This window comes from Rhinopithecus bieti, unplaced genomic scaffold, assembly GCF_001698545.2.
Source record: "Rhinopithecus bieti isolate Rb0 unplaced genomic scaffold, ASM169854v2 scaffold_29855, whole genome shotgun sequence".
Classification (NCBI taxonomy): domain Eukaryota; kingdom Metazoa; phylum Chordata; class Mammalia; order Primates; family Cercopithecidae; genus Rhinopithecus; species Rhinopithecus bieti.
This window is the reverse complement of record NW_016813109.1, coordinates 932,541-957,869: the sequence shown is the minus strand read 5'-3', so window position 1 is coordinate 957,869 and position 25,329 is coordinate 932,541. Positions and strand designations below refer to the sequence as shown.

At 38.1% G+C, this 25,329-nt stretch overlaps 1 protein-coding gene across 2 annotated transcripts in view; it reads right to left on the bottom strand.

The window, feature by feature from the left end:
• Window positions 1-25,329, bottom strand: part of ADAM32 (ADAM metallopeptidase domain 32) — a 139,426-nt gene that overhangs the window by 47,369 nt on the left and 66,728 nt on the right. The window contains exon 11 of one of the 2 annotated variants that reach the window (XM_017847670.1): window positions 12,499-12,635. The exons of the other annotated variant lie outside the window; for it this stretch is intronic. Coding sequence (XP_017703159.1) covers window positions 12,499-12,635 — 137 coding nt within the window. The remainder of the gene's footprint in view (window positions 1-12,498; window positions 12,636-25,329) is intronic. 2 annotated transcript variants of the gene reach the window in all.

Below are 25,329 nucleotides of genomic sequence, written 5' to 3'. Positions count from 1 at the left end.
CACACACAGTAATCCAATTTTTAAATAGGCAAAGGATTTGAACAGATATTATTCCAAATAAAAATCAGCACCCAGATTTGGACAGACATCACTTCAAATAAAAATTAACACCCAATTAACAACAAAATTTTATTAAACAAATGAAAATGTGCTTAGTCCTGAACTTCTTCAAATAGCTCAGAAAAAAATTGTATATTTATCAAAATTATATATTATTATGCCCATATACCAATAATAAAGAGAATTCATTGAACAGTTCCATAGGAAGTCCATTTTTACTTTATTTGTATGTAGTAAACATCTGTAATGCAAGGAAGAAACTGAGATTTATTGAGTACCTGTTATGTGCCAGATTTCATTACAGATTTGTCTGTGCACATTGCCTTGAAAGTGAGGATTTAAGATATGAGATGTGGAAGAGGAGGCAGAGCAAGATCATGGAATAGAACCCTCTGGTGATCATCCCTCTGTAGGGACACTGAAGTGAACAATTATCCATGCAAGAAAACACCTTCACAAGAGCTAAAAGAATGAAGTAAAAGATCACAGTAACTGGTTGGCATAATAACAAGAAAAGACACATTGAAGAGGGTAGGAATGACAGTTTTGCATTGCCCACACCATCCCTTCCCCAATCTGAAGCAGTGCACATAGAGAGTGAATTTGTCTTTTAGGAGAGGGAGAAAGAAGTGTGCATGGGACTTTGCCTGAGAAACATGTACCAGCCCCACTACCATAAAACAAAGCAACAGCTGAACCCCGTGGTCCATGATTCCAGCTGGTGCCCACAGACTTCTACACCTGCCCCAGCTCAGAAGGCAATTCGTCACCCCAGCAGGATGAAGCCAAGCCTTGGCCATCTTCACCACTGGCTGACGAAAGAAGCTTTAGGCCATGAATAAATATCAGTAGCAATCAGGTAATAGTGACTGTGGGTGTTAGGTGAGCAAACCCTAACCATTACTGTGCTGGTCTCTGAGATCATGGGATTCAGGTGTGAGCCAGTAAGCTGCCAGTTGCAGTGGCCATGAAAGTGCACGCACACCTCTCCTGCACCTCCAGACACTGCAGTGTAGAGAGCTACTCCTTCTGCTAGGGGAAGAAAAAGGAAGTGAGCAAGAGACTTTGGGCTTGGAAACCCACAGAACTGTCTCTGATATTCCCCAAGTCCATCAGGGTTGGATACATAGGAATCTTCAAGAGAGCCACAGCATAATTGAGCTTAAGGTGCTATCTAGTGCTGAAATGGCAGCAGTGACCACAGTCTTAACTCATCAGCCAGTACTCTTGGAATTCCTGTAAAGTCCTCTGAAGAAGGACCAGTACAAACAAGGCCAGACTGTGAAGACTAGAAAAAATACTCAATTCTTTAATGCCCAGATATATCCATAAGCATTAATAACATTCAGGAAAATATGATCCCATCAAGTATAATAAATAAGGCACCAGTAACCAAACCTGGAGAAAGATGTGTGAACTCTTACACAGAAAATGCAAAATAGATCTTTTGAGGAAGCTCAAATAACATCAAGAAAACACAGAGAAACAATTCAGAAAATTATCAGACATACTTAACAAAGAGATTGAAATAACTTTAAAAATCAAGCAGAATTCCTGGAGCAATAATAGATAAACTGAAAAATGTATTAGAGGGTCTGAAAAGCAGAAGTGACCAAACAGAAGGAAGAATTCATGAGCTCAAACACAGGCTATTTGAAAACACATCAAGAAGAAAAAAGAAAAAAGGAATTTAAAAGAACAAAGAACACTTATTGGATCAATGAGATAGCATCAAAAAGAAAATGTAAGAGTCATTGACCTTCAAAGGGAGTAGAGGGAGAGAAAGGGGGTAGAAAGGTTATTCAAATAAATAATAATGGGAAATTGTCCAAACCTAAATATAAATATCCAGTCATAAGAAGGTCAAAGATCACCAAGAAGAGTCAACCCAAATAAAACTACCTCAAGGCATAAATATAATAATCAAATTCTTATAGGTCAAGGACAAGAGAGACTCCTAAAAGCAGTAAGAGAAAAGAAGCAAATAACATATGAAGGAGTGTCAATACATCTGGCAGCAGAATTCTCTATGGAAACCTTAAAGACCAGGAAGGAGTGGAATGACATATTCCAAGTCCTGAAGGAAAAAACTTTCAACCAAGAATATTGTACCCAGGAAAACTATCCTTAAAAATGAAGGAGTGATTCAAAACTCTTAGACCAACAACAGTGGAGGGAATTCATCACCACCAAACCAATAAGAAATGCTAAAAGAAGTTTTTCAATCTGACAGAAAAGGATGCTAATGTGCAACAAGAAAACATGTGAAGGTATAAAAGTAAACAAATTTGGAACACTCTAACACTAACTATGGGGTGTAAAACATTCATATCTTTGGTATAAAGATTAAAAGCCAAAGATATTGAAAACAATAACAATTTTAAGAGATAGGTAATATAAAATATGTAAATTTAGAGATCAAAAACTCAAAATTGGGGAGAAGGGAGTTAAAGTGTAGAATTTTTTAGGTTGTGTTTGTTTCATTCTTTGTGATCAAAAAATGGGTATTATCAAAAAGACAAACAAATTACACACTATAAAAGATGGGGATAAAGGCAATATCTTGAACATTCTTAGCAAAAATGTAAATTACACAACCATTATGAAAACAATATGAACCTTCCTCAAAACCTAAAACAGGACTACTATATGATCCAGCAATCCACTACTGGGTTTATGTCTATAAAAAATAAATCAGGGCCGGGCGTGGCGGCTCAAGCCTGTAATCCCAGCACTTTGGGAGGCCGAGACGGGCGGATCATGAGGTCAGGAGATCGAGACCATCCTGGCTAATACGGTGAAACTCCGTCTCTACTAAAAAATACAAAAAACTAGCCGGGCAACGAGGCGGGCGCCTGTAGTCCCAGCTACTCGGGAGGCTGAGACAGGAGAATGGCGTGAACCCAGGAGGCGGAGCTTGCAGTGAGCTGAGAGCCGGCCACTGCACTCCAGCCTGGGCGGCAGAGCAAGACTCCGTCTCAAAATCAATCAATCAATCAATCAATCAATCAATCAGAATATCACAGAGATATCTGCACTCCCATGTTTATTGCAGCACTATTCACAATAGCCAATACATGAAATTAATCTAAATGCCCATCTACAGATAAACTGATTTTTAAAATGTGATATATATGTAAATGGAATATTATTCCACCATAAAAAGGAATGGAATCCTATCATTTCTGACAACATAAATGGAGCAGGATGACATTATGTTAAGTGAAATAAGCCAGACTGCAGAGACAAACACCACATGATTACACTCATGTGTGAAATTTTTAAAAAGTTGATTTCATAGAAATAGAGAGTAGAATAGTGGTTACCAGAGGCTGGTGAGGAGAAGAGAGAGAGGAAGACTGGGATAGGTTGGTTAATGTGTACAAAGTTAGCTAAACAGGAAGAGTAAGTGCGAGTATTTTATTACACAGTAGGGTGACTATATCAAATGACAATGTAGTGCATATTTCAAGATAGCTAGAAGAGCAGATTTTGAATGTTATTGCCACACTGAAATGATAAATGTTTAAAGTGATGGATATGGGAATTACCCTAATTTCATTATACATTATATGCAAATGTTGGACCATTACACTGCGCCCCCATATACACGTAAAAATTTTGGTCAATTATAAATGTTTTAAATGTATGAATAAGAAAGACACAAGTTGTCACTTTTAAAAACTATATATAAATTAAATTATCAAAATGATATATCAGGAATAGGAGGGGGCTTCAAAATGGCTGACTAAGGGAGACTGGCACTTTTCTCATGCACAAAAAAGACCAAAAGAACAAGTAGATAACCAGACATTAAATAGAGGTTCTAAGAGAGAACACTGGAATTCATTGGAAAAGTGACAAAAAAACTTCTGAGGCATAGAAAGAGAGAGGAGCAAAGAAGCCAGCCTGGCCATAATAAGCTCAAATCCAGAAACAACTCTTCATCGCAAGAGAAGGCAAACAAGATCCCCAGCCACCCACATTCCCATTGTGGATGGCTGCAGTCCTAGTGATGGGACAGTCCCTCAGCCCACAAAGGCTCTGAGATTAGTGTAGGCAGGTGCCTCGAGTCCACAAGTTGGTATTGTTTCACAGAGGGTGTTTGTGCTGGGTCCCAAACACCCCCATCCCCCGCCCACCAAGACACAAGCTGACACAGCACTACACCATTTTGAGAGCCCAGCCCCACCAAACCACCTGATTCAGGTTCGATCCTGAACTGAATCCCAACAGTTCCAGCATGTCCACATCGCTATCGTCCCACTGACATACCCCCACATCCACCCAGAGGGCTGCAGTGTCACAAAACAGGATTGACCCAGGAATGTAGTTGTGTCTCCAGCACTCCAGCTGATTCTGCATCTATAGCCCAGGAAATGAGTGGTGCAGTGCACCAAAAAGGCTAACTCAAGGATGAAGGGAACCAAACAAATTCTACCCAGAGCTTGAAAGTTTCCTGCCCAGGGCTGCTGCAACTGACGGCAAGCTAGAACCCTCCAATGTCAAGGTCACTGTGTATCTGCATCTACCTTCAGAGGGACTTAGGACTGGCCTGATAACATGCTGTCCTGGGGCCTGAGGACAAGCTTGCCCCACCTGCTGACTTCAGTGCCCATGCACACCATCTGGAGACCTGAGAACAGGTCCATTATACCAACTGCCACCACTGCTGGCACCTGAGCATGTCACCTGGATGCCAGAAGAACAATCCACTCAAACCACCATCACTGGTGCCTTTGTATGCCACCTGGAGGCTCCAGCAAGCACTTCCTACTGCCACCACCACTGGTGCTGAAGGACCAATAAACCTGGCATCCTTGTCCTTAGCAGAACCTCACCACAGCATCCACTAACAACCACAGACCAAGCTACTGGGGAACTCATAAACACCACTGATGCTGCTAACAGACAAAGAAATCCTAAGGAGACTACAATACTGTGCTCACCAAGAAATAAGGCCAAAAAATCCTACTCAACCAATACTATAAATACATCTATAGGGAAAAGATTTCCCCATTAAAGTCAATTCATAAAATTGTAAGAAGCAACTGACACACCAGATGTGCCGATATTAATGTAAAGACACAAAAAAGCATGAAAAAAGAAAGAACAAATATACCTCTAAAGGAATACAAAAATTATGCAGTAACAAAGCCAAAACAAAAAGAAATCTATGAAATGTCTGAAAAAAATTCAAAATAATGATAATAAAGAAACTTAGTGAGACAAAACAGAGCACAGATAAATAATACAAAGAAATCAGGAAAACAATTCATAATTTCAATGAGAAATTTAACAAAGGGATAGATATCATAAGAAAGAACCAAACAGAGATCTTGAAATTGATTATTTCAATAAATAAAATTAAAAATACAAAAGAAAGTTTCCACAATAGACCAGATTAATCATAAGAAAGAATTTCTGAACTTGAAGATAGAGCTTTTTAAATAACCTGATCAGACAAATTATATACATAAATGACAGAAAGCCTACATGACATATGAAACACCATACAGGAACCAAATATTCAAATTTTGGGACTAGAAGAAGAAGAGATGTAAAGGCACAGAAGACTTATGTAAGGAATAATAGCTGAAACTCTCCAAAGTTTTGCAAGACATATAGACATCAAGATACAGGTAACAAAAATCTCGAAATATATTCAACCAAAAAGGTCTTGTTCAAAGCACATATAGTCAAACTATCAAAAGTAGAAAACAAAGAGAGAATTCTACAAACAGAAAGAGAAAAATGTCAAGTCACATATAAAGGAATACCCATGAGAATAACAGCAGATTTCTCAGCAGAAACCTTATAGGCCAGGAGAGAATGAAAGTACATATTCAAAGTACTGCAAGAAAACAACTATCAGCCAAGAATACTATATGCAGCAAAGCTATCCTTCAAAAATGAAGGAGAAATAAAATGTCTTTTCCAGACAAGAAAAAAAAACAAAGAATTTGTCACCACTAGACTAGTCCTATAAGAAATGCTGAAGAGAATCCTAAACCAGGAAGTAAAAGGAGAATAGCTACCATCATGAAAACACATACAAGTATGCAACTCACTGATAAAACAGATGAGAAGAAAAAAGGAGAAGAGAAAAAAAAATAAAATGTTAAATGTTATCACGACCCAAATTATCTAATGTAAAGGTATACAATAAAAGAGGAAGAAAGGCTGAGTGCAGTGGTTCATGCCTGTAATCCCAGCGCTTTGGAATGCCGAGGTGGGTGGATCACCTGAGGTCAGGAGTTCAAGACCAGCATGGCCAACATGGTGAAACCCCATCTCCACTAAAAATACAAAAATTAGCCAGGCATGGTGGTGCACACCTTTAGTCCCAGCTACTTGGGGTGCTGAGGCAGGAGAATCATTTGAACTTAGGAGGCAGAGGTTTCAGTGAGCCAAGATCACACCACTTTACTTCAGCCTGAGTGACAAAGTGAGACCCTGCCTAAAAAAAAAAAAAGGAAGAGTGAAAGAAAGAATATATCAAACAATCAGAAAACATTGACAAATGACAGGAGTAAGTCCTAATCTATCAATAATAATTTCAAATATAAATGGCTTTAATTCCTAAATTGAAAAATATAGACTGGTTGAAAGGATTTAAAAATATATATGCGGCCTACAAAAACTCACTTACATTGTAAAGACATGTAGACCAAAAGCGAAGGAATAGGAAAAAAAACATTCTGGGCAAACAGAAACCAAAAGCATGAAAGGGTAGCTACACTGACTATTTATGTCAGAAAAAAAATAGATTATAGGACAAAACACATAAAAAGAAACAAAGTCTCCAATGATAAAGAGAACAATTCAGCACGAGTATATAAAAATTATAAATATATATGCACCAAACACTGGAGCACCCAGATATATAAAACAAACATTATTAGAACTAAACAGAGAAATAGACCCCAATACAATAATAGTTGTTGACTTCAACACTCCACTTGAAGCACTGGACAGATCATCTAGACAGAAAATCAACAAAGACATCAGACAAGCAAATGCTGAGGGCATTAGTTACTATCAGATGTGCCTTACAAGAGCTCCTGAGAGAAGCACTAAATGTGGAAAGAAAAGACCATTACCAGCCACTACAAAAACACACTGAAATACACAGAACAGTGACACTATAAAGCAACCACACAAAAAACAAGTCTACAAAATAACCAGCTAACAACACGATGGCAGGATCAAATTCACACATATAAAAACTAACCTTTAATGTAAACAGGCTACATGTCCCAATTAAAAGGTATGGAGTGACAAGCTAGAAAAAGAAATAAGACCCAATGATATGCTATCTTCAAGAAAACCATCTCACATACAATGACATCCATAGGCTCAAAATAAAAGAATGGAGAAAAATCGACCAAGCAAATGGAGAACAGAAAAAAGCAGGTGTTGCAGTCCTAATTTCAGCCAAAACAGACTTTGAACTGACAAAGATAAAAAAAGACAAAGAAGGGCATAAAGGTTAGAAATGACAAAGGGGGTGTTACACTGACCCCACAGAAATTCTAATAACCATCAGAGACTACCACAAACACCTCTAGGCACACAAGCTAGGAAATCTAGAAGAAATGAATAAATTCTGGAACACATACAATCTCCTAAGACTGAACTAGCAAGAAATTAACTACCTGAAAAGACCAATAACAAGTTCTGGAATTGAATCAATAATAAATAGCCAACTAATCGAAAGAGAAAACCCAAGACCAGATGGAGTCGCAGCCAAATTCTACCAGATGGACAAAGAAGACCTGCTACCATTCCTGCTGAAACTCCTTCTTTACATCATATACATAAATCAAGTCAAGATTGATTAAAGACTTAAATGTAAAGTTCAACATGTAAAAACCCTGGAAGACAACCTAGGCAATAATCATTCTGTACATAGGAACTGGCAAACATTTCATGGTGAAGACTCCAAAATCGATTACAACAAAAACAAAAATTGACAAATGGGATCTGATTAAACTAAAGAGCTTCTACACAGCAAAAGAAACAATCAACAGAGTAAACAAACAGCTTACAGAACAGGAGAAAATATTTTCAAACTATGTATCTGACAAAGGTCTAATATCCAGTATGTATAAGGAACCTAAACAAATTTACAAGAAAAAAAACAAACAACCCTATTAAAAAGTGGGCAAAGGACATGAATAGGCACTTTTTAAAAGAAGACATACATGCAGCCAACAAGCATATGAAAAAAAAAGCTCAATACCACTGATTATTCGAGAAATGCACATCAAAACTACAATGAGATACCATCTCATACCAATCAAAATGGTTATTAAAAAGTCAAAAAAAAAAAATCAAATGCTGGTGAGGTTGTGGAGAAAAAGGAACACTTATACACTGTTGGTGGGAGTGTAAATTAGGTCAACCATTGTAGAAAACACTGTGGTGATTCCTCAAAAAGCTAAAAATAGAACTACCATTCAATCCAGCAATGTGATTACTGGGTATATACCCAAAAGAATATAAATCGTTCTATCATAAAGACTCATGCACGTATAATGTTCATTGCAGCACTATTCACAACAGCAAAGACATAAAGTCAACCTAAATGCTCATCATTGGTAGACCAGATAAAGACAATGCGGCACATACACACCATGGAATGCTATCCAACCATAAAAAGAATGAAATCATGTTTTTTGCAGGACAATGGATGGAGCTGGAGGACACTATCTTTAGCAAACTAACACAGGAAGAGATAACTAAATACCACATATCTGGTAGCTAAAGGATGAGAACACATAGACACATACAAAGGAACAACAGACACTGAGTCCTACTTGAGGGTAGAAGGTGGGAGGAGGGAGAGGATCAGAAAAAAGCAACTATTGGGTGCCAGGATTAGTACATGGGTGACAAAATAATCTGTACAACAAACCCCCATGACTCAAGTTTACCTATATAACAAACCTGCACAGGTACAACTGAACCTAAAATTAAAGTTTAAACACACACACACAAATAATCCTACTTAAAAGTGGGCAAAGGATTTGATTAGACATTTCTCAAAGGAAGACATACAAATTGCCAACCTGCTGTCTTTTCTGACATGAAAAAATATTCAGCATCAGTAATCATTGGAAATTTTTAAATCAAAACCACCATGAGATATGATCTCGCCCCAGTTAGAATGGCTATTATCAAACAATATAAAAACTAACAAATACTGGCAATGATGTTGAGAAAAGGCAACTCACATGCTGTTAGTGGGAATGTAAATTCATACAGCCTTGATAGGAAGTATTGTGGAGGTTTCTCAAAAAACTAGAACTAGAACTACAATACAAACCAGCAATCTTTGTACTTGGTATTTTTCCAAAGTAAAGGAAATCAGTATATTAGAAAGATACCTGAACCTTCATGTTTATTGCAGCACTATTCACAATAGACAAAACATGGAATAAACGTAAGTGTGAATCAATGGATGAATGAATAAAGAAAATGTGGTATACATCACAATGGAATACTATTCAACCATAAAAAAAAAAATGAGGTTTTTTCATTTGTAACAACAAGAATGGAACAGGAGGTCATCATGTTAAGTGGAAAAATTCAGGCACAGAAAGGCAAATATCACAATCCTCAATCATGTGCGGGACTTTAAAAGTTTAATTCATAAAGATATAGAGTAGGCACTTTGGGAGGCTGAGGTGGGCGGAACACGAGATCAGGAGTTCGAGACCATCCCAGCTAACATGGTGAAACCCCATCTCTACTAAAAATATAAAAACAAAATTAGCTGGGTGTGGTGGCGGGCGCCTGTAGTCCTAGCTACTCGGGAGGCTGAGGCAGGAGAATCCTGTGCACCCGCGAGGTGGAGCTTGCAGTGAGCCGAGATCGCAATACTGCACTCCAGCCTGGGCAACAGAGCGAGACTCCATCTCAAAAAAAAAGAGAGAGAGAGAGAGTAGAATGATACTTTCCAGAGACTGGGAAGAGTGGGTAGGGGAATGAAGAAAGGTTAGTTAATAAGTAGACACAGTTAGAATAAGTTCTAGCGTTCAATAGCAAAGTAGGGTGACTGTAATTAATGGTAACTTATTGTATATTTCAAAATAGCTAGAAGAGGAGATTTGATATTTTCAATGCAAAGAAATGATAAATGTTTGAGAGGATGGATATTCTAACTACCCTGATTTGATCATCACACAGGTATACAGATACGAAAATATCACATGTACCCAATAAATATGTATAATTATTATGTATCAATAGAATTTTTTCAATAATAAAAATACACTTAGACATAGTTTTACCCAAAAAAAAGATATAATGGAAGGAGCGCTTAAGTATAAAAATGAATTTAGTACAAATACATACTACTAATATTTTCTTGCTACTTAGTTTAAGTGAATGCCAATATATTAAGTCTTCTATATGAAGGAAGTGTAGACTATAGAATGAAACAAGGCTTTGAAATTAGATAAACTTGTTGACTAATACCAACCCTATGACTGATGAGGACTTAGTTAGGCAAAGTGATTAAATTATCTAAGTCTTAGTAGTTTCATCTGCATAATAGGGATAACGCCTGTCTACCTCATAGATAGGTGAGGCTGTGAGAATTAAGTATAATTAAATAAGTGAAGTATCTAATTTAATTATCTGACTTTTAATAGGTACCCAATAAATCACTGCTGGTATTACTGACACCTGCTAAAGTGTGTCTATTAATTAACTGTGTATCTAGTAAAAGTAGATCACTTTGGCTACTTATACTCCAGGGCTTTTTAATAAACACATTAAATTGAAATATGTAATTAATTACATGCTTTCTTTGAGAATTAACATAGAATAATGTGTGAGATGTACTGTGGATATGCAAAAGAGTTATACATGTGTGCTATTATTAGATTTTGTAAAAATTAATATAATACTCTACTCATACACAAGAGATTTGTAGGAAATTGGAGATTATATATGAAAGGTTTACTAATACAGGCTCAAAACCCAAGTCTGCCACAAACTAGCCATCTGACCATGAGTAATTATCCTTTTTATAACTTAGCTTTTCATCTGTAAAAATGGGAATAATAGGAACTGTCCTGTAGAGATATTGTGAGAATCAATAAGTTAATATATGTAAAGTGCTTGGAGTGGTCTCTAGAACATAGTAAGTACAATGTAAATATTTGTTCATCTTATTATCATTAATCCTAGGCTCTGGGTGACCTACACAAAACATATTGTCCTAGCATACTTGAAAATAGCTGGCCATATGAACAATGAGCCCAAAATAATTATTCTCATATTGTTGTGATAGATGAATGGATGGATAGATAGATAGATAGATAGATAGATAGATAGATAGATAGATAGATTTCATTTATCAATCTATATGGACATATGCATATCAATTATATATATACATATATGGATATGTGTGAGTATGTGTGTTTGGGTGTGTATATATACATATATACACACATTCCTTTTAGAGCTAATTTGTAATACAATTGCATGTGTGTATATATATATATGAAATATGTTGAGTTTGAGCTATATTTATGGGTATATATGTTGAGTTTGGGTTATTTTAGAACATAAAATTAACCCTTAAGAGGTGCTTAGGAGTACCCATAAAAATAATATGTTTTCAAAATTTAATGTCTTATTTTCACTTTTGACTTTTGACTGTTCTTCAGTAATGAATGGGTTACTCACATCATAGGCCATATCTACAAACAGAAAAACTACAAAATGCTAATGACACCTGCTGTAGTTCTTGTCTGATATACCATTTGGGGAAGATTAATAAGTTTAGAAATCACTGTAGCTAATCAATCACATACTTATAGAATTCTACAGTTTAGAAAACCTTTTCCTATTTCACTTTTTTTCTTTTATTCTTATATCACCCTGTGAAATAAAAGAATAGGCATAATTATTCCCATTTAAAGATGAGAAAAGTAAACCTAGGCAAAGTCAAGTAATTTATCCAAAGTCACACAAATATATATATAAATACATATATAAACATATAGGTAAAATAAAACATGTATTTATATATATATATTTGTCTCCAACTAGGACTTCTTACTCTTTTGAATGTTAAGGATTTTTTTTTCATAAAATCAGACTATTCTAAAAGCAAAACCAAAAATACCTCGTCTAAAACAAAGGCCACTTATTATGTTCTGCTGAAATATTTTTAAAGATCCTTACTAAGTGCTTTCATATCCTTTTGCTAATATATCTTGCAGATTGGATTTGTTATCCTGATTGTCTTTAATTTATACTTTATACTACTTTTACATTTAAAATTACATGTTTATACTTTGTAGTGAACTTGGCCCATTGATAGCTAATTTGTGCTTTAAGTAAATAGTAAATTTTCACACTCTGAATATTTAAAATGAAATAAACATAAGCAATAAATATTTTGTTAAAACTTACAAAGCTTCTGGATTCATTATGCAGATGGATTCTGAACATCGACATTTCTTTGGATCATCATATGATATTCCCAGACTGAGTGCCAGCATCTGGGTGACAATAACTGAAAATGCCTCCAGAGTTATCTCCTTGGGGTACTATAATAACAACAAAGAAAATTCTAAGGAAAGATAATTCTCTAAAGGGTGGTAAAAAATAATTTTCTGATTATGAATATTTTGTTGTTTTATTAAATGAAAAAGAATTAGGGAGATATGGATCCTTGAACAGGTGAGAAGCTGAAGCTCTTCTTATGAAGTTTTCCTGAGATAGAAGCATATTGAGTGTATGCCAAGCTTTGTGATAATGTAACAACTGGACACCTAATTCTTAGGTAGTTACTATCAATAGACAAAAGAATTGTTTTGATAAAGAAAATATACATTACACTGTTGGTTATATAGACCAGAATCTTCAACTCACCTAACTTCTTACAATAGCTCTAATACTCATTTTGGATAATCTATATCATCTTCCCCAACCCCCAGTTCATGAAATGGCCATTAACCAAATTGCCCAATTTAAGTGCTCACCCTGCTGCCTACTAGGAACCTCATTGACATAGTGACTAGTATGAAAAGAAGCCACAGAAAACAGATCCTTCAGATGGCACTATTGGATTAGGTTGTTCATATATTTAACACAGATAACTTCCTTGCGAAAAAGAAATGGGGCATTGGTAATTTATGGTATGAAATGACATCATGATTTCTCAAATTATTACCAAAGCTGGCATAGGATATGATGCAGGAGGAGGAAGATAAAGGCATTTAATTGTTATGGTGACAATAGGGATAATAAAGATTTTGGGGTCAACTAATTTCTTATAAGAGCCCTAAAGGATGCACATAATGAAGAATAGAAAGGGAATACTGCAAATGAGCAATGGAAAATGCAAACGGGGAATCAGAAAGCCTCTGCAGCAGCAATGAAGTAACTCGTGTAGTCATGGATTGACATGGCTGAGGACCAAGCTGGAACCCACCAGATTTGGTGGGAAAAGCATTAGAATCTGAAACTTGGGAGGCAAACAATTGGAATAACATCTCTTTACTTCCCTTGCCAGCAGAGGAAGCCCTCTCCAAACAATGAGAGAGCCCCTGCATTTAAAAAAAAAAAAAAAAAAGTTTTAATGACGATAGCTGGAACATTAGTCTCACTACCCCACATTGCCTCTAGGTCCAAATCAAGAATTAATTCTCAACATGGTCTTGAAGGAGAAGTATCAATGTACTGCTCTGGAAGGGGATAATTTATACTTTGAAAGGGATTAATCAGACAGTATGAAATCGAAGGCTGTACTGGAACAAATTTATTGTAATTCATGACTCACCTGGGATTTTGTATTTAATATGCCAAGTAAAAGCAGGAGTCATGTTAACTGAAGTTAGACTTAACGGGAGCCTACTGTCAGTAAGGTCAAAATAATGGAGCTTTCCTGGCATACTGTATGGTGAAAAAGTGCTGAGTTTCAGGAATATGGTAATATTGAATGAATCTACTGTGTGAAACCTGTTGGGTAACTACCCTTGATCAAACATTCAATGAGAGCTGGGAGGATATTTCCTTCAAGACACTTGGAAATGCTTTGCTGAAAGACACACCAATATCATCAAAAATCTCTGCTGGTTGTTGTTTTGTAGACTGGAGATGACGGTAGCACATAATGCAGTGGATCTTGGAGTTTCACTCTTGCTGCCTAGCTTGGAGTGCAATGGCATGATCTTGGCTCACTACAACCTCCACCTCCTGGGTTCAAGTGATTCTCCTGCCTCAGCCTCTCAAATAGCTGAGATTACAGGCACCTACCACTATGCCTGGCTAATTTTTGTATTTTTAGTAGAGACAGGGTTTCGCCATGTTGCCCAGGCTGGTCTCAAACTCCCGACCCTCAAGTGGTCCACATGCCTCAGCCTCCCAAAGTGCTGGGATTACAAGCATGAGCCACCACGCCCAGCCGCAACAGGAACACTGGGACCAGAAGTGTTACAGGCCATGTGGCACGGCTTAACTGAGACAAGGTAGGTGCAATTACCACCCCAAGCTAAAGGGGCTTACATACTATCAAAGGTGTTTTGACCTACAGGGATTATGATAATTATTTCAGGGACCCTAAAAATAAAATATATGATCATCATACTGAAGGTTTTCTTGACATCCTACGTCTGGTGGCAAAAACTTAAAATGAGTTGCTGTGATGCAGATTCCCAGACCTAAATCAATTCACAACCTCAGGGATTCTCAACTAAGAGAGTACCTTTAAAGAAGGAACCTGCCATACAGATGAAACTGTGACTATTCCTCCAAGCCTTCCACAGAGGGACCTGTAGCTATTCACTAGAATAACTGTGCATGCAGGAAAAGAAAATAGCTAGGACTTCTGGTGCTTATTGGATTCTGAGTCAGAACTAAAGTTACCCTGAAAAACTGAATACCACCTTAATCTACTGGTCCAAGTGCAGCCTTATGGAGGTCAAGTAGTCAGAAGAAACTTGTTTCAAGTTCATCTAACAGTACATCCAAAAGAACTTCAGATATGTCCTACTATTATTTTCCAAATCCCAGAATTATGGCTGGAATAGAAATACTAGCACATATTGTCTGCTGACCAATGGAGTGAGACATATTATTGACAGGGAGGGCCAAGAGGAAGCGCCTGGAACTGCTCCCAAGATGATAAATCAAGAGTATATGGCATCCCTTAGGGAAATGCATACTGCATATATTAGCGTCACCATTAAAGTTTGAAATTGTAGGAGTAATGATGCATGTCACATAATCATTTAACTTGTTTGTTTGCCTGGTGCAAAAGATAGATAATGACTGTAAATTATCCTCTGAAACTGATCTGGCTTTCTATATATCTAGGGCACTCTACCTGCCATCAACAGAAGCCAGTGATGAGCCTCCACCATAGCACTATGCCCCTGTTGGATTAGCCAGTCAACTGGAGATGGGTTTATTACAGTGGACTGCTCATTCATTGAAGGAGCAATGATTTGTCCTCGTGTATCCCAGGTATGGATTTTCCTTGCCTGTCTGCAGTGATTCTAAAGCACCACATTCTTGTGCTTGAAGAATGTCTTCTGCATCACCACACAATATTGTTTCTGACCAGGGTCACATCTTGTGGCCTAGTATTTATAGAAATGGGTTCATTACTACAAGATTTACTCATCACATGTCCTGTAACACAGAAGCAACAAGACTATAATGGCTGGCTAAAGATTCAATTGTGGCCCCAGCTAAGGAACAACATCCAGAGAGGTAGGAAGGATGTCACTAATGATTTTTTAAATATCCTAAAGCAGCAGCCAAAACTTTGTGCCATTTCTCCCGTAGCCATTAGGCTTGAGTCTGAGAACAGAGTGAGTGTTGATGAGGAAAAATGGGATGGGAATTGCTAGATCAGTTGCATACTAGCTGGCAAAGGCTGTGGTGACTTACTATACTATATTGGGAATATACTATGTTGGGAATAGCCCCAGGCTGGTGTGGCACTGCATGCAGAGTTACTCTGGGCCTATGGTTTCTGGTATGGTAGGGGTGAATCAGAGGCAGGCATTTAACTTCCCCACCATTCTGGGACCATTTGTGAGAGGCTCACTCCTGTCTCATCACACAGGAATCACTGGGAGTGCTGGTAGGGTTAAGCCATCTGGGGTCAGTTGGAGATGAAAAACAGTGGTGGGGCTCACAGTGATGAGCACATGATTCTTTGGGGTTGCTCTTCATTCTGGCCCACGGAAGTGCCACACCAGAGAGACTAGCTAACAGCATCACGCTGCAGGAAACACGATACAGATTCCAAACATACAAAAATACTGCCTAGCCAGGGAAAACAACCTACAATACTGCTCCATCAGAAACAATCACAGAACCCAGCCAGTATCCCCACCTGATGGTAGAGTCCAGCCAGTGGTCTCACTAGACCACAGAGCACAGCCACCTATACCATTTGACCTCAGAGTACGGGAAGCAACCAATCCCAATTAGAGAACCTAACACCAAGGTCTGCCTATCCACGGTTGCAACCAATGACACCCAGAATCCCAGGTTACAGTAAAAGTAAAGGTCTGTTACCAGAAAAGAATATGTGCAAAAGCCAGAAGAGGTGACCATCTCCTCAAATGCATAGAGACACAAGGATTATGAAAAATCAGGAAAATATGACATCACAAAAAGAAACTAATAAAGCTCCTGCAGTGTACCCAGAAGAAAGGAGATTTATGAAATGACTGACAAAGAATTCAAAATAATCCTCTTCTGGGAGATGTTGGTCAAAGAATGGATATTTAAAGATAGATAGGAAGAATACATTCAGGAGTTCTATTGTACAGCTTGGTAACTACAATTAATGATGATAAATTGTATTCTTAAAAAATGCTAAGAGAGTGGATGTTAAGCATTCTCACCATAAAAATGATAAGTATGTGAGGCAATGTATTTGTTAGCTAGATTTAACCATTCTACAGTGTATATAGTCTTCAAAACATCACGTGCATGGTAAAGGCAGATAATTTTATATGTCAATTTAAAAAATAAATTAATTTGAAATAAAAGAGAAAACAATCATTCTCTGCTCACATAGTCATGAATCTTTGTTCCTTTTTTTATCTTGTGAAACCACAAGTTTATCTAGTGAAAACCACATTTTCACTATTCCTAATTTCCTTATTAACTTCTCTCTTTCACTCATCAGTTCAAATTCCTTTACATACACCCTCAATTTCCTCGCCATCTTTTCACTTCATAATGACTTGGCAAAAATATGATACATCAGTCTTCAAAATGCTGAGGTAGGAAGACGTTAGGACAAAGATTCTATACCTATCCCAATTATCAATCAAATGTTAAGACAAAATAAAAGTGTTTTCATTGAAGGGGGTAGGGCCAAGATGGCTGATTAGAGGCAGCTACAGTCCCCAGCTCTCATGGAAAGGAATGAAAACGGCAAGCGAATTCTGCACTTTCAACTGAGGAATCCAGGTTCTTACATTGGGACTGACCAGGCAGACAGCTTGACCCACGGAGAGCAAGGAAAAGCAGGGTGGGGTGATGGCCCGCCCAGGAGTGGCATGCAGCCAGGGGAGCCCCCATCCCCAGCGAAGGGAAGTGATGAGTGATTGTGCAGCCCCACCTGGAAAACCGTGCTTTTCCCATGGCTCTTTGCAAACCATGGATCAGGAGATTCCCTCACGAGCCCACTCCACCAGGGCCTTGGGTCCAAAGCACAGAGCTGTGTGGAGCCTCAGGGAAGCAGCCATTTGGGCACACATGGACACCCAGGAGTTTTGAATATCCTAGCCCCAGGAATTCCTGCCAGATGGGAGATCGGTTCATGCATTCCAGTAGGCAGGGAGCCAAGCAGTGTCGTTCTGCAGGCCCCACTTCCACAGCATCGCACAAGTTAAGACCCACTGGCTTGGAATTCGAGTCAGCCAACAGCAGCAGGCTAGAGACTGACTGAAACGGACTGAGTTCCTTGGGGAAGAAGCAGCCACATCTCTGTGCTTCGAGTTGGCCATTGTAGCCTGCTGTCTCTGGATACTGCAGGTGGTCCAGACCAGAGCTCTGATCTCTCCCTGGGATGGAGCTTCCAGGGGGAAGGGGTGGCCATAGTCTCTGTGGTTCAGCTGACTATGCCTTTCCAGCCTGCTGGCTCTAGAGAGTCTGGGTGGTCTAGACGAGGGGGGCTCCCCCAAACACAGCACATCTGCTCTGTGAAGGGGCAGCCAGACTGCTTCTTTAAGCGGGTCCCTGATCCCATTCCTCCTGACTGGGTGAGACCTCCTACAGACACCACCTACAGGAGTACATGGGCTGGTATAAGGTCAGTGCCCTCCTGGGATGGAGCTCATAGAGAAAGAAGCAGGCTGCCATCTTTGCTGTTTCCTAGCCTTCACTGGTGATACCTCCAGGTGCAGGAGACAGTGAGGCAACTAGAGTCTGGAATGAACCCCCAGCAAACTGCAGCAGCCCTATGAAAGAGTGGCCTGACAGTTAAAAGGAAAAACAAACAGAAAGCAACAACAACATCAACAAAAGAGGCCCCACAAAACCCCATTCGAAGGTCAGCAACCTCAAAATCAAAGGTAGATAGCCCATAAAGATGAGAAAATCAATGCAAAACACTGAAAACTCAAAAAGCCAGAATGTCTCTGCTCCTCCAAATGAACCCAACATCTCGCAGCAAGGGCACAGAACTGGGCTGAGGCAGAGATGACTGAAATGACAGAAGTACAGAAGTAATCTTCAGAAGGTGGGTAATAACAAACTTTGTTGTGCTAAGGGAGAAAGTTCTAACCCAATGCAAAGAAGCTAACCATCATAATAAAACAATACAGGAGCAGATAAACAGAATAGCCAGTTTATAAAGGATCATAACTGAACTGATGGAGGTGAAAAACCCAACACAAGAAATTTACAATGCAATCACAAGTATCAATAGCAGAATAGACCAAGAGGAGGAAAGAATAGCAGAGCTTGAAGACTATCTTTCTGAAAAAGACATTCAGGCAAGAACAGAAAAAAAGAAGGAAAAGGAACTAACAAAACCTCTGAGAAATATGAGATTATATAAAAAGACTGAACCTACAACTGATTGAGGTACCTGAAAGAGACGGGGAGAACAGAACCAAGTTGGAAAACAGACTTCAGGATATCATCCAGGAGAACTTCCTCAACCTAACAAGACAGACCAACACTCAAATTCAGGAAATCCAGAGAACCCCAGTAAGATACTCCATGAGAAACTCAGCCCCAAGACACATAATCATCAGATTCACCAAGGTCAAACTGAAAGTAAAAAAAAATGTTAAGGCAGTCAGATGGAAAGGCCAGGTCACCTACAAAGGGAAGTCCATCAGAATAACAGCAGACTTTTCAGCGGAAACCTTGCAAGCCAGAAGAGATTGGGGGCCAATATTCAACATTCTCATAGAAAAGAATTTTCAACCCAGAATTTCGTATTCAGCCAAACTAAGCTTCATTAGCAAAAGAGAAATAAGATCCTTTTCAGACAAGCAAATGCTGAGGGAATACATCACCACCAGACCTGCCTCACAAGAGCTCCTGAAGGAAGCACTAAATATGAAAATGAAAAACAATTATCAGCCACTACCAAAACTGAAGTACACAGATCAGTACACAGATCAGTAACACTATGAAGCAACCACATAAAAAAGTCTGCAAAATAACCAACTAGTATTGTGATGACAGGATCAAATTCACACAGAACAATATTAACCTTAAATGTAAATAGGTTAAATGTATATAGGCTAAATGCCCCAATTAAAAGACACAAATGACAAGATGAATAAAGAGTCAAGACCCATTGGTATACTGCCTTCAAGATACCCATCTCACGTGCAAAGACACATAGGCTCAAAATAAAGGGATAGCCGGGAGCAATCACTCAAGCCTGTAATCCCAGCACTTTGGGAGGCCAAGGTGGGCAGATCACTTGAGGTCAAGAGTTCAAGACCAGCATGGCCAACATGGTGAAATCCTGTCTCTACTAAAAATACAAAAAAATTAGCCAAGTGGTGGCATGTGCCTGTAATCCCAGCTACTTGGAAGGCTGAGGCAAGAGAAGCTCTTGAACCTGGGAAGCAGAGGTTGCAGTGAGCCGAGATCATGCCATGGCACTCCAGCCTGGGCAATAGAGTGAGACTCCTGTCTCCAAAAAAACAAAAAAAAAAGGAAGAGATGAAGAAAAATTTACCAAGCAAATGGAAAACAGAAAAAAGTTGGAGTTGCAATCCTAGTTTCTTACAAAACAGACTTTAAACCACCAAAAAAGACAAAGAAAGGCATTACATAATGGTAAAGGGTTCAATTCAACAAGAAGAGCTGACTATCCTAAATATATAAGCACCCGATAAAGGAGCACCCAAATTCATAAAGCAGGTTCTTAGAGACCTACAAAGAGACTTAGACTCCCACACAATAATAGTGGGAGATTTTAACACCTCACTGACAATATTAGACAAATCATTGAGACAGAAAATGAACAAAGATATACAGGACTTGAACTCAGCTCTGGATCAAGTGGACCTGATAGATATCTACAGAAATCTCCATCCAAAATCAAAAGAATATACATTCTTCTCATCACCACATGGCACTTACTGTAAAATCAATCACATAATCAAAAGTAAAACACTCCTTAGCAAATGCAAAAGAACTGTAATCATAACAGTCTCTCAAATCACAGTACAATCAAATTAGAACTCAAAATTAAGAAACTCACTTGAAACTACACAACCACATAGACATTGAACAACATGCTCCTGAAGGACTCCTGGGTAAATAATGGAATTAAGGCAGATATCAAGAAGTTCTTAGAAACTAATGAGAACAAAGAGACAACATACTGGGACACATGCTAAAGCCATGTTAAGAGAGAAATCCACAGGACTAAATGGCTACATCAAAAAGCTAGAAATATCTCAAACCAACAACCTAACATGCCAACTAAAAGAACAAGAGAACCAAAAGCAACCAAACCCCAAAGCTAGCAGAAGACAAGAAATAACCAAGATTAGAGCAGAACTGAAGGAGATAGAGACACAAAAAAACCTTCAAAAAATCAATGAATCCAGGAGCTGATTTTTTGAAAAAAATAATAAAATAGATAAACCAGTAGCTAGACTAGTAAAGAAGAAAAGAGAGAAGAATCAAATAGATACAATCATAAATGATAAGGGGGATATCACCATGGACCCCATAGAAATACAAACAATCATCAGAGAATACTATAAACACCTCTATGCACAGAAACGAGAAAATCTAGAAGAAATGGATAAATTATTGGACATATAACACCCTCCCAAGACTGAACCAGCAAGAAACTGAATCCCTGAATAAACAAATAATGAATTCTGAAATGGAGGCAGAACTAATGAATAGTTCTAATAATACTAATCAAAAAAAGCCCAGGACCAGATGAATTTACAGCTAACATTCTACCAGAGGTACAAAGAAGAGCTGGTACCATTTTTACTGAAACTATTCCAAACAATTGAAAAGAAGAGACTCCTCCCCAATTCATTTTATGAACCCAGCATCATCCTGATATCAAAACCTAGCAGAAATACAACAAAAAAAGAAAACTTCAGGCCAATATCTCTGATGAACATCGATGCAAAAATCCTCAATAAAATACTGGCAAACTGAATCCAGCTGCACATCAAAAAGCTTATCCACTATGATCAACTTGGCTTCATCCCCAGGATGCAAGGTTGGTTTCACCATACACAAATCAATAAATGTGATTCATCACATAAACAGAACTAAAGACAAAAACCACATGATTATCTCAATAGATGCAGAAAAGTCATTTGGAAAAAATTTTCATGTTAAAATCTCTCAGTAGACTAGGTATTGAAAGAATGAACATAACTCAAAATATTAAGAACCATCTACGGAAAACCCAAAGCCAATGTCATACTGAATGGGCAAAAGCTGGAAACATTCCCCTTATAAACTGGCACAAGACAAGGATGCCCTCTCTCACCATTCCTATTCAACATAATACTGGAAGTTCTGGCCAGGACAATAAGGCAAAATTTAAAAAAAAAAAAAAAAAAAAGGGAATTCAAATAGAAAGAGAGGAAGTCATATTGTCTTCATTTGCAGATGACATGATCCTATACCTAGAAAACCTCATCCTCTCAGCCCAAAAGCTCCTTAAGCTAATATGCAACTGCAGCAAAGTCTCAGGATACAAAATCAATGTGCAAAAATAACTAGTATTCCTACACCAACAACAGAAAAGCAGAGAGCAAAATCATGAATGAACTCCCACTCACAGTTGCTACAAAGAGAATAAAATACGTAGGAATACAGCTAACAAGAGAAGTGAAGGACCTCTTCAAGAGAACTACAAACCACTGCTCAAGAAAATTAGAGAGGACACAAACAATTGAAAAATATTCCATATTCATAAATAGAATCAATATCATGAAAATGGTCATATTGCCTAAAGCAATTTATAGATTGATTCAATGCTATTTCCATTAAACTACCATTGACATTCTTCGCAGAATTAGAAAAAAAAAACTATTTTAAAAATCATATGGGACGAAAAAAGAGTTCAAATAGCCAAGACAATCCCAAGAAAAAAGAACAAAGCTGGAGGCATCACGCTACCCAACTTCAAACTATACTACAAGGCTACAGTAACCAAAACAGCATGGTAGTAGTACAAGAACAGACACAGACCAATGGAACAGAACAGAGAACTCAGAAATAAGACCACACACCTACAATCATCTGATCTTCAACAGACCTGACAAAAACAAGCAATGGGGAAAGGATTCCCTATTTAATAAATGGATCTGGCAGAACTGGCTAGCCATATGCAGAAAATTGAAACTGGACTCCTTCCTTACACCTTATACAAAAATTAAGTTGGTCAGGCATGGTGGCTCACGCCTGTAACCCCAACACTTTGGGAGGCCAGAGCAGGTGCATCACATGAGGACAGGAGTTTGAGACCAGCCTGACCAACACAGTGAAACCTTGTTTTTACTAAAACTACAAAAATTATCCAGGTGTGGTGGTGTACATCTATAATCTCAGCTATTGGCAAGTCTGAAGCAAGAGAATCGCTTGAACCTTGGAGGCAGAGGTTGCAGTGAGCCTAGATTGTGCCACTGCACTCCAGTCTGGGCTACAGAGTGGAGTCTAAAAAAAAAAACCTGCCTAAAAAAAAAAACAAATTAACCCAATATGGATTAAAAACTTAAATGTAAAACCCAAAACTATCAAAACCTTTGAAGAAAATCTAGGCAATGCCATTTAGGACAGATGCATGGGAAAAGATTTCATGACAAAAATGCCAAAAGCAATCATAATAAAAGCAAAAATTGACAAATGGGATTTAATTAAACTGAAGAGCTTCTGCACAGCAAAAGAAACTATCATCTGAGTGAACAGACAACTTAAAGAATGGGAGAAAATGTTTGCAATCTATCCATCTGACAAAAGTCTGATATCCAGAGTCTACAAGGAACTTAAACTTATTTACAAGAAAAAAAAAATTAAAAAGTGGAGAAAGGACTTGAACAGACACTTCTCAAAAGAAGACATTCGTGTGGCCAAAAAAACATGAAAAAATACTCAACAGCACTGATCATTAGAGAAGTGCAAATTAAAACCACAATGAGATACCATCTCACGCCAGTCAGAACGGCGATTATTAAAAAGTCAAGAAACAACAGATGCTAGCAAAGCCATGGAGAAATAGGAATATGTTTGTTTGTTTGGTTTGGTTGTTTGTTTGCTTGCTTGTTTGTTTTTGAGATGGAGTCACTCTTCTTGCCCAGGCTGGAGTGCAATTGCACGATCTCTGCTCACTGCAACCTCCGCCTCCCGGGTTCAAGCAATTCTCCTGCCTCAGCCTCCCAAGTAGCTGGGATTACATGCACCTGCCATCACGCCCGGCAAATTTTTGTATTTTTAGAAGAGACAAGGTTTCACCATGTTGGTCAGGCTGGTCTCAAACTCCTGACCTCGTTATCTGCCCGCCTCAGTCTCCCAAAGTGCTGGGATTATAGCCGTGAGCCACCGTGGCCAGCCTGGAACATGTTTACACTGTTGATGAGAATGTAAATTAGTTCAGCCATTGTGGAAGACACTGTGGCAATTCCTCAAAGATCTAGAGACAGAAACACCATTTAACCCAGCAATCCCATTACTGGGTATATACCCAAAGGAATATAAATCATTCTATTATAAAGACACATGCACCCGTATGTTCATTGCAGCACTATTCACAATAGCAAAGACATGAAATCAACCCAAATGCCCATCAATAGTAGAGTGGATAAAGAAAATGTGATACATATATAAATGTGATACATATATACCATGAAATAGTACGTATGCAGTCGTAAAAAGGAATGACTTTGCAGTGACATGGATGGAACTGGAAGCCATTGTCCTCAGCAAACTAACACAGTAACAGAAAACAACGCCACATGTTCTCACTTTTAAGTGGGAGCTGAACAATAAGAACACATGGACACAGGGAGGGGAACAATACACACTGGGGCCTGTCAAGGGGGCCAGGGAAGGGAGAGCACCAGGATAAACAGCGAATGTATGTAGGGCTTAATACTTAGCCGATGGGTTGATAGATGCAGAGAACCACCATGGCACACATTTACCTATGTAACAAACCTACACATCCTGCACATGTACCCCAGAACTTAAACTCTGAAGGAAAAAAGTGTTTTCACTGATAAAATAGCTCAATGTTTGCAATTCATACACACTGTGTTAAAAAAAAAAATCAAGAGTTATTCCAGAAAAGTAGTAAAAGATTCCAAGAAAAAGAAGATGGGATTTCATTTTCTGTGGCAGTTGGTTTCACCCATAGCAAGTAAAAAAGTTAGAAAAAAAAGCCAGTGCTCCATTAGATTCTGATGCCTAAAATATCCTCCTTTGACCATCAAAACTTTACTGGCATAAGAAATACTTATTTCTTTATCCAATAGTTAATATTATTTATATATTTATAATACTGTAAAATGCTATTTATTTATTTAATTCTTACATCAATCTCTAGACAAACTGCAAAAGCCCTACAGAATTAGTTATAAATTATCTAAACCTTGACAATTGGTATAAGAAACATACAATTACATTACACCTCTTACTGTTCACAGCAAGCAAACAGTGGACATTGTTTAACATACATATAGATATTATGTAAAATTAAAATAAGAACCAATATTCAAATATATATATTTATATATATGTTTGTGTATATATGTACATATA